We start from the raw sequence: 11,223 nt of genomic DNA, 5'->3' as shown, positions 1-11,223 counted from the left end.
CAAATTCTAGTAAGAAGACGAGACTTAACGGTCTGACTGAGACTGGAGGAACCCTGGAAAGCATGGCCCCTGGATTCTCTATCAGCCCAGAACTAAAACAGTTTCCAAGGCCAACTCTTCAGACAGGGATTGGACTGGACTGTGGGACATAAAGGGATACTCGTGAGGAGTGTGCCTCTTCGCTCAAGTAGATACAAGAGACTAAAAGGGCAGCTTCTGTCCAGAGGTGAGATGGGAAGGCAGAGAAGGTTAGGAGCTGGTTGAATGGACATGGGGAATCCGGGGTGGAAAGGAGGAGTGTGCTGTCACAGTATGGAGAGAGCAATTAGGGTCACAGAACAATGTATGTATAAATTTTTGTATGGGAGACTAAGTTGAAATGTAAACTTCATCTAAACTACAACAATAAAAAAAAAAAACAGAGGGATAATGGCGGTAAGTGAAAGAAGCCCGTCACAAAAGGCCGCAAATGATTCCATTTATACTGAATTCTCGTTATTTGCAGCATAGTTATGTTCTGTAAAGTCGCTCCAAACCCTGAATTAGTGAATGTTGAACCCCTGCTCCTAGGAGAAATATAGAGTTATGTTCCTGCGAGTCTCTGGTCACAACATTTTCATCAGTCAGTACATAACTTTGTTTTACGTGTGTTTCTGTTTAAAGACTCCTTATTTTATATATATATATATATATATATATATATATACACACACACCAATAATTGATTCATTAATACTTAACTCATGAGCAACAGCACTATAATTTGTGCTTGAACAAAGTTTATCTAAAACACACATTTTCTCCATAAGGCACATCTCACGCTTCTTGCACTTAGGGACACTACACGGTACTGCAGTGCTGTACTTGAGGCCATTTTATATACAGTGACATTATCAAAAAGGTAAAGAATTTTAAAAAGTCACAAAAACATGGAAAATGTGGCTCTAAATAGACCGCATAAAGAATACTTGTTTACAGTTTGACAGCTGAAACAAGAAGACAGAATGTTATTTTATTCTGCTGAGCTGGGAACATGTGCCTCGGGGACTCAAATTTTCCAACACTCTGCATATGTCCACAAATGATTGTGAAAGCATCACGAGTATTGAATTTTGGATTACAAATAAATTTTACCAGTTGTCAAATTCACAAATACAGAATCCACGAATAATGAGCATTGACTGTATATGAAATGACTAAAGTAGGCAAATGCTTCCCAACAGAAAGTAGATTAGTGGTTGCCTATGGCTGAAGGGGAATGGAGAGTGACCTCTAATGGATACAGGGTTTTTTTTTGAGTTGGCGAAAATATTCTTAAATTGATTGTGGTGATGATTGCACATCTCTGGGAATACTAAAAACCATTGAACTGTACACTTTAAATGGATGAATTGTGTGATATGTGAATTATATCTCAGCCCTGGCGGTACAGTGGTTAAGAGCTCAGCTGCTAACCAAAAGGTCGGCAGTTTGAATCCACCCGCTGCTCCTTGGAAACCGTATGGAGGCAGATCTACTCTGTCCCATACGGTTGCTATGAGTTGGAATTGACCCGATGGCAACAATGTTTTTTTTTTTTTTTAAAGCTGTTTTAAAAAAAGAGGTGATGAGTAGTGTTGTGAGAAGCGTGGTAAGATCTAGAAGATCTTGAAGGTAGCACCCTCAAGATTTGATGATAGGAGTGGATGTAGAGTGAGAGAGAATAAAAAGAGTTAAGAGTTCTTTAAGCTTAAACAATGAAAAAATGCCAATTTGAGTTGAAAGAAGTTTGTGGAAGTAGCAGGTTTGGGAGGAGTTTGGAATTCTGTATGGTTCATGTTAGACATCTTCATGAAAATGTGAAGTAGGTCATTGTATATATATTATAAACATTACATGTATGTATTTATGCATTTAAAACATCTTCCTGGTTATTTACAATTACAGTGTCTGCTATGGCGAACATCATATAAAGATATGAAATTATTCCTATTTCAGTTATTTAATCATTATGATTTATTAATAAGATAAAATTATTGCTTTAATAATGTCAATGATTAATAAGTATAATTGAAATAATGATATAATATCTAAAACTGATTGTAAAACAGTTGTCATAGTTAGTAATAAAATAATTTTATTTTAATAAATCAGTGAGGAAAGAGGCTGAAAAAGAAAAGCCAGAAATTTTTACCAATTGCTTACTAGCTGTTGCCATTATTTTGCATATTTATTATGTAATGTCAAAATTCTTTAACAATCCCCTGAATGTAATTCTTGGTTCCCTAATCCACAGATAGAGTTTTTGTTTCTTTATCTCCCATATGCCCTCTGGTTTTTCCTCCCAAGTCCAGTTGATTCCACTTACATTTGCTGAGCCTTGACTTAAAAGCCTACATCAGCACTCTCGGCTCCTTTTTAACATATTTATCGGCGTCACAGATGATGCACAGCAAACACTTTGTACAGTGAGACCTGATTAAAAATCAGAATTGTTTTCTGCGTCTTTAAAATTCAGGGGAGACCATACCATCACAATGGTCTAATTGTAAACTTTATCATAGCAGTCCTATCATGTAACATTACTTCTGTATCAATTACTTCTATAACATTACTTCTATATCAATGTATAGAAGTATAGTATGTTTTAAGTTAAAAAAAAAATCCAGAGAGCCAGAAGGATGGAGGTAAGCAGGAATTTTTATGTACATTTTTTTTTCTTTTGAGTCATTTCTTTTTACAAAAGAAAATAAAAAGTTAATGTCCCCCCTCGTTGTGCCTTTTTCCAGAGAAGAAAGTGAGAGTGTGCTGACGCTGAAAGGCTTGACTCCAACGGGCATGCTCCCCAGCGGAGTGCTTTCTGGAGGGAAGCAAACCCTGCAAAGTGGTAAGCAGGCCCATTGGTATGACCGTGTGCCCGGAGCACCTCAGTCAGCTGTGTTGTTAGAGCCCTGGGTTATTCATTCGTGTAAGCTTGGTCTTGGTCTTCCGTTCTTCTCAGCTGGAAGAAGGGCTGAAATACCACATCAGTTTGACCTGTCACATCCAACATAATAACTTCTTCATTCACTAGAATATAACCTTTACCCCACTGCTCACCTTCCCATTTGTATGGTAACCACATATTCAGACTTGCCTAGCTGTAAGACAAGTTTCCAGTCACAATAGGTTTGACCACCTTGAGCTAATGACCTGCTAAAAACAACTTTTAAATTACATTTTAACTAAATTCTCTTATCTAATTGATGAAATACACACACACACACACACATCCATACACGGACTAATATATATCCATAAGTCTAGATTTTATTGGAGAATAGAATAAAAATTTAAAAAGGATCATTTCATTATCTACTTGAATAAAAATTAAGAGCCATATGTCTCTTTTCACTGATTTATCAATTCAGAACATAGGAGGCTGAGTATAACTACATTTTATTTTTGAAAAAAATAACATTTCCAGTGAGAAATAAATTTTGTACTAAAAAGTTCTGTCCAGTAGAACTTAGTGTAATAATGAAAACTTCTGTATCTGTGCTGTCCAATACAATAGCTGCAGGCAGCTTATGGTTATTGAGCATTTTTTATTTAATTTAATTTTCATTAACTTAATTTAAATAGCCACATGTGGCTAGTAGCTACCATATCGGACTGTACAGTTTCTGTGAACTCATACTGTTCTGTTATCTATTTTAACTAATATTATTATTAGAATCCCATTTTAGCAATGCTTTATGGAAATTTAGCTATTAGATTAGACTTTAACAGAAAAAAAATTTAAACAAAGCTGCACTATGACATTTTCAGAACAATCGCAGCCTCTTGCTTCTTTTCCTGTATCTTTCCCTGAATCTATTTTGTATTTTCTTTTCTATCCCTGCCCTTCAATCTATTTGGATATTCTTGTGGTTACATTTTTAGATACACCTCCTCTACATAAGGAGTAATGTTCAACATGTACATGATACTGCTGAGTGATCACAACGGAGCAGCATCACTAGAATTTTCCTTATCTATTTTTATATGAATTTATTCCAAAGTCAGTTCAGTTTCCACAAAAAGACAGAAATTTTTAAATGAGTGTAGGAAGATACATGATATGATTGAAATAAATTCTCCTTTAATATATAACTAATAATTATTTTAATAACCTTTAAAAATCCAAAATTTTTCCCACCAAAGTAAACTTACTGGCAGGTTAGCATAATTGGATCATTTGCATGCACAAAACATACATCTACCTAATTGAAATCTGCACAGTTTCTGATAAGCACATTTTAAGGTACAGTGAGTGTACTACCAGAAACTATGATCACATTTACTTTGGAAGGATACATTTAGTAGTGGGCAGTACATATTTCTAGTATGTCAGTGCTGGTGTGGTTCCAGATGTTTTGCTTTGCTTTTAGGCGTAAGTTACTTAAGTTATTATAATTCTTTATTTCATTTCATATTTTTACCTGTGTTTTTAACTTAGATTATTTGCTTTTTCTTTTCTTTTAAATCCATTGGTTTGCATTATTTTATGTTGAACACACACATACACATGTAAAAGTTACATATGGGTTATAACTTTTATTAGTCCTGAGAATTTGAAAGTTTACTATATATTTTAAACCACACACATTACCGCAACTTCAAAATTTGTTGTTTTGTTCCCTTCAATTTGTCCAAAAGGAGAAACTGCTTAAAGCTTTGCTATTTAGCTCTTCTCTATGGAGGTAACTGTTCTGTATTTCTATCATAAAAATCTAGAATGCACTGTCAGTAAACTATAGCGTACATTTGGCTGTTGCTCTAGTTTTAAACTTTAAATTATAAGAAAAATGCAAATTTAAGTCAGGGGGTATAATTTTAATATTAAACATTTTGGAGTTACAGAGAAGTGTTCCATTCTAGCATTTAATTAAGGAAATAGCATCTAGCCTTAACAACATACACCTGTATAGTGAGAGCATTGCCCTTAACCTAATTACAAAAATTGCTGGGAAAGCAATGGGCTTTTAAAGTTTTGTCTCTGGAATATGCTGAGGTTTCAGTATTTCGGCTGCCTAGTCTTTAAAATGCTGATAGAATTATTGTGGCTACTGGCAGATTACCACTTGATTTGTAACATTTTGACAATTTTGTTTCCAAAAATGATATCCAACTAAAGAAAAGAAAACTGATTTTAAGTTGGATTGCCTAGCAAAAAAAAAAAAGAAATCAGGCTAGTTTTTTCCTTCCTTCTCCGTTTCTCCCCTGCCTCTCCCCCTCCACCACCCCCACCTGCTCAAATTTAATTATACTCAGTCCTTGTTTTTAAAGAGTCACATGCCTATTATCAACTCAGGCACATTGACTTTATTCTTCTCCCAGATTTGCACCTAGGCTTTTCCATTTACATTAGGAAGTAGTGCTCGTTAATATTAAGTAGTGTGAATTATCCCACTGACATCGTGGCACTGCTTAAAGTGCTGCCATTTTGCTTGGAATTTTTAAACTGTAAATCGGCAAGCACAGCAGTGGTTTATAGTACTGTGTGTAAGTCAAATGCACGTTTTAGATTTAGCTGGGCCTTTATCCATTTAATCCAAGTAGAAAATTTTCCTGAATCTTTTTCTGAAGGATTAATTAATTGTGTTGTCATTTATTTAGTGAACAAAAGCCAAAGCAATTCACTCAGATAGATGTATCCAGTTCATTAATTAAAATTATTATTTTTGGTTTTTTTTTCCTTTCTTTTTAGAATTTCTTTTTTGTTGTCTGTGCCGGAATCCAGCACTTACAGGAACATTAGTTCTCTTAGCTCCTTTGATCGTCACTGATTTGTTCTTAGAGTTAAAAATCCTCTGCTCATTTTTCTCATTCATTTTGCACCCCCTTTCTTCTCTTCAGCTACTGTTGAGGCTATTGAGGCTGATGAAGGTAAATTGGCCAGTCCCCTTTCTGTTGTACCGACAACAGATAAGGGCTCTGCTGGGTGTATTCATTTTTTTTTTGCTGTAGCTTGTACAGAGTGTGTGGGTGTTGGGCTAACAGTCGTGGCTCAGTATTAACCGAAATGTTCTTGCTTTAAAGGGGAAAATGTCCTTTTATGGTTTGTTTGTTTTTTTCCCTTAAAGCTATGTTGACTTTGTATACAATGAACCTAATATAATCACAGAAAACAAAAGGATTATATATCTTGAATGATGTGGGGTGGGCATTATGGCAGCTGTTTTGACAAATAATGTAAAAAAAAAAATTCTTGAGCTGAACCATGTCCCTTCCTCAAAGCACTTTCAGTCAGCACTGAAAAGGAGAGAATAAAAATAGCTTTATTCGTTCTAGTCTTAAGAAGTTTCTACAAAAACAAAAAGTTTATTTGAATAGTGCTTTGTTGTAGTTCAACATGAATTTATGTCTCTCTAAAAAATATTCCAACATGAGACAGATGTGTATGAGATAAACAGTTCTGCTAGTTTTGTCAAATCTTAACCTACTGGTACTTATAGAACAATTAGTGCAAGCAAAATATTATAAAGCGTTAAAAAATATCTAGTGGATGTGGCCGGTAACAAGAATAGTGAATATCAAGTAGTCAGTCAATTGATTCATGTTTACTGAGTGCTTGCTTTGGGCCAGGCACTGTACTAGATGCTACAGGGGAAATCAAGATGTGTATGTCAGCGACCGTGTCCTAAAGCTGCTCAAGGACAATGAAGTTGACCCTTTAGTAATTTCTTTTTAAATACATTGTTGTAAGAGAACTGCTTATCAAAATAGTTTTTAATGTTGTACATACTGTATCTTCTGGAAATTTTAAAAAGAATAATTTGAAGTTCCCCTTTAAAACAAAATTCTTCAGTTGTATTTTGTTCTTGCAAGATAACTTTTTATTTTTCCCAAAATTGTGTGCATATGGTCCCATGGTGTGATGTGAAAAGTGCCACTTTAGACTCTTCCAATTTGTACATGATTTGGATATGGTAGGGGAAATGACAACACTGTAAGAGAAAATACAACTGCTTCCTAAATAGCAGTGAGTAAACTGCTATTTATGTGGGAATTCTCTGTTCCTCTTGGCAAATTCTAATCTGCAGTGTGCATTCTTGTTGATAGTTTGGCTGTTTTCTGTGGTTTCTGTGACTCTGTGTTGTGTTAAGTATACTACCAATGTAAATTGCTAATACCCATTGTCTGACCAGCAACTACAGCAGAGCACATTCTTCCATACCAGGAGAGACAAAAACAGATTGAAAATGGAGCGCCATTCCAGAAACATACATTATTCTTGTTAGATTTTTAACTTGTACACCCCTACCCTATTGACTTTTACAACCTTGAGATTCCACTTTTACCATTTAAATCAATAAAAGTTGCTTCTTCATATGTTATACTGATTATAAAAGGTTGTATATTTACTAATTACAATGAAGTGATACAGTAGTTTAGAAAAAGAGTAGAGTTCTACTTCATGCCACTATTTTGTCCCTCAAAATCATGGATTTAGTTTTCAGGGTAGGTGCTTGTTAGACAGCTCTATTATCTTGCAATTTATTACAAAATTAGAGAATTAAGAAGCTTTGCTTTGGGCCTTGGTCTTTCCCCATGTCCGCATCTTCTTCCTCTCACAGTTGACTAATCACCATTATGCTAACACTTAAAATGCAGAGGGGGGAGTGAACTATTTCTCATAGTTAATGAATTGTGAGATAACTGTATCTTTTAAGGACCTCATCCATAGTAATGAAAGGCACCGCACATTTGTGTAGGAGTGACTGGCAAAGTTTCAGCTTAAAACTGCTTTCTTTTCTTTCCCAAACAAGGGTGAGGAGGATAAAGGTACCATGAAATCCGCCATGGTGATGCAGCCCAGCTCAGCATTGGTGATTGGCCCTTAAATATCCAGCTTGCACTTCACAGGGAGTAAAACAAACTGATGTCGTTGGTTCCCCATTTAAGTATTTTTATTTTCAGCTCACTAGTTGGTGCACCCACTGAAGAAACCAATAAATTTCTTACACAAATGCCTTGCCTATCTCTATAGCACACTAAGGGTTAGTGAAAACAAATCCAACTATCGTGACTCTCACTTTGAGACTTCCATGTTTTAACTGAATAGGGCCAAAACCAGTCCAATTTGTTTTTGCTAAAAATTATGAAAGGCATTTTCCCTTGTTATTCTTTTAACTATAACTTACGTGTACATTGATCTACTAAGAAATAGTTTTTCATTGCTAAATTTAGGCAGTAATGGATACCAGATGAACATCAGTTTGGCCTGTTCACTGCTGAAGGGCAGACAAAGCTTATCTACTCACTGATCTTGATTTTTCTGGTTTTCTCTTACCTTGTCACCCACTCCACATACTTCCAAAATTGGGTGGCAAAACATGAGTTTATAATTTCATTTTTTTTGGTGTCACCATTGAGTTGTTTGAGGAGGAAGTCTTTTTTGGATTCTGAGATGGCATGAAAATGCCCCAGGTTAATCCCATTTATAGCTCCTTATAGCTTCAACTCTAATCTCTTTACTGGATTTTTAGGTATAGCAGACCCAGTAATTCCATTGCATTTACCAATACTAACACAGTAAAATAATAAAAGTAGGGATATGTTAACATCTGTCTAGTTTATCGTCTTTGATGCACTAATCATGCTAATAACGTGAACAGTCGATGCTGGATCTAGAGACCTGTACCTGGTAGCAACTTTTCTCCTTGCACATCCACTTGGGATTTCTTTGAACTAAACTTTCGTGAGGACAAGAGAAATGTTTACACCTTAGTAACTTCTAGAGGACATTTTGGTTGGCAAGAGACATTGGCTGTTTTCACAACTTTTGATTATCTTCGAGTATGGTAAGGAGTCTGTTGTGTCATGTTCAGGTCCCGTCACTTTGTTCTCTACTAAAGGATTCCCTCTCTCACTGCCAAATCTCTAACATCACCAGATGCAACAACTGTGCTCTTTGTTTTCCTCTGACTAACCAGTTTTCTCTTTTTAATGATTTTCTGTTTAGCTATCAAAGGATTTTCTCCACAACATAAGATCACTAGCTTCGAGGAGGCCAAGGGCTTAGACCGAATTAACGAGAGGATGCCGCCTCGCAGAGATGCCATGCCCTCTGATGCGAACCTTAACTCCATCAACAAGGCCCTCACCTCAGAGACTAACGGCACGGACAGCAATGGCAGTAATAGCAGCAATATTCAGTGACCACTTCCTGTTCACTTTTTTCTTTTTGTTTTTCCTTTTTTTTTTGAGCTGCGGGGCATGGTGGGGCTTGCTGCATATCAGCAGTTGGATGTTCTTGCCTCAGATGGTAGCTTATTTGCTCTGGGGGCCAGGAATTGGATTCAGTTTACACTATCATTAAAAAAGAGGGAGAGAGATAATAAACTATATTTTGGTGGGGCTGGTGATTAAACACCTCCTTTGGGTATGCCTTTTAAAAATGCTTATAGGAAAAAAATTTTAGAAGAAAGCTAATGCTAGTATGTACTGCAATGTTAGAGGAGAGAATATGTTTTCCTACTACATTGGGGACGTCTAGATAGGTTAATGAAAGGCCTTTTATTATGTTACTGGACATGAAAACTTTGTCTAATTTCTTACTCTATTGTACGTTTACAGTCGCAGCACTAATGGATGACATCAAACATTTTTAACAAAATGATGTAAAAACTAAATAAGGACTATTTATTGATAATGTTTTGCTACTCTTGTCAGACAATGGCTATAAACTGAATTAGGCAGTCTTAAAAAAATAGAAAAAGAAAAAAAAAAAGAATGTTGCAAATTTGTTAAAATGCCAAAAAGGACAGTTAATTTTGTACAGATTATGCTTACCTCAGGTTTCTTTAGTGTGCTTGAATGCCCTTCTTTCCATAGAACACTTATTAATTTGGCAATGAATAACTTTTCTTTTCAAGTTTTAAAAAACTGGAATAATTACATCTATCTTTTTTGCTGTTTATATTTAGGGTTTTTTGTTGAAAAATCAAGTCTTGGTTGTGGCTTGCTGAATTAAATATTTATGAGTGGTGCATTTTTAAGTATAGTAAACAAGACACCATATTAAGTACAGTGATAAAGCATCTATATTCTGTAAAAAAAAAAAAAAAATCTGCCTATGCATGTTTTTTAAGGAAAAAAAAATGGCTGTATTGGCCTGTATGGGACTGTAATGCGCTTAGTGGTCTGACATATACTGGAAATGTATGTATACTGGCGTACTTTATATTCTAAAATGCTTAATGCCTTTGAAATTTTGTAATCAAAAAGCTTTGAAAAAAATCTAAAGGGGAGAGTATTCTTAAAAGTTTTTAACATAAGCTTGTCAGTGCACATAGATGGTTAGCATGTTTAGCAAACCTTGTGAACTTTAAATAAGTTTGTAGTTACATGTGAAACTCTAAATGCATGGTGACTGTTAATGTCATAATGGTTTAGTTATTTTGTTCTGTTCTGTCATGTGCCACAAAATATGTACTTTTTTCACTTTTTTCCCTTTGTATATCAGTTACGGGTTACAACTGGTTCATTCTGAAAACAACAACAAAAGTCCATTCATATTTTTTAACAATTGTATAAGTGCCCAAGTAATTCACTACAGCCTAAAGCCTTGCCTTTGTAATTTGACTTCTGAAATGTTGGCAATCAAAGCATGCACTTGTAACAATGAAAAACAAAAAGCATTTTATATTACTACTCAATAAAATGTGCATGAACTTAAAGAACTCTCATCCTTTCACTGAGTCTGCTGAAGGGATTTACGTGCACAGCCGCCATGGCGTCTTTTAGGTGCTAGGCCCACCACCATGCATCACGGATTTGCTTTAACAGGCTTCTTTCAGCCTCGTGATCTAAGGTGTGGTGCCTACTTCCACTGTAAGAATCTTGGTGGATTTGTGTCTCAAATCAGACAAGAAATCTATTTAAAGAGCAAATACCATTTTCTGGCTCCACAAATATGAGAGCCAGTTATGAAACCAGAGCTTTCCTTTTAATTGAAAAAAAAAAAAAAATTTGTTATCAGGTTGTTTCAGTTGTATTAGATCCCCTATCTGCTAAAGCCAAAAGAACTAAGCTACCAAGTGCATTTTCATCACAGAAGAGAGTTGCATTTGTATTGATATGAAATTTGTATACCAGCGCTTCAGCTAATATCTAATCAGCCGAATATTTAAATACACCAAATTTTAGTTTGTTTCTAACATTGTTCATTTTTAGTGCACTTTGTTTTATGTAATAATAAAGTATGCCTGTTATATT

At 35.3% G+C, this 11,223-nt stretch overlaps 1 protein-coding gene across 4 annotated transcripts in view; it reads left to right on the top strand.

The window, feature by feature from the left end:
• The window catches only part of PPP3CA (protein phosphatase 3 catalytic subunit alpha), a 363,115-nt gene extending 352,430 nt beyond the window's left edge, over positions 1-10,685 (top strand). For all 4 annotated transcript variants that reach the window (XM_023734723.1, XM_023734721.1, XM_023734722.1 and 1 more), the window contains 2 exons: positions 2,769-2,866; positions 8,969-10,685. In XM_023734723.1, the coding sequence (XP_023590491.1) occupies positions 2,769-2,866; positions 8,969-9,165 (295 nt within the window). In that variant the 3' untranslated portion in view covers positions 9,166-10,685. The remainder of the gene's footprint in view (positions 1-2,768; positions 2,867-8,968) is intronic.
• The last annotated feature ends 538 nt before the right edge of the window (positions 10,686-11,223 follow it).

This window comes from Trichechus manatus, unplaced genomic scaffold, assembly GCF_000243295.1.
Source record: "Trichechus manatus latirostris isolate Lorelei unplaced genomic scaffold, TriManLat1.0 scaffold00071, whole genome shotgun sequence".
NCBI classification, from domain to species: domain Eukaryota; kingdom Metazoa; phylum Chordata; class Mammalia; order Sirenia; family Trichechidae; genus Trichechus; species Trichechus manatus.
Note: the sequence above shows the minus strand (reverse complement) of the source record. Positions and strands in the feature narration are given on the sequence as shown.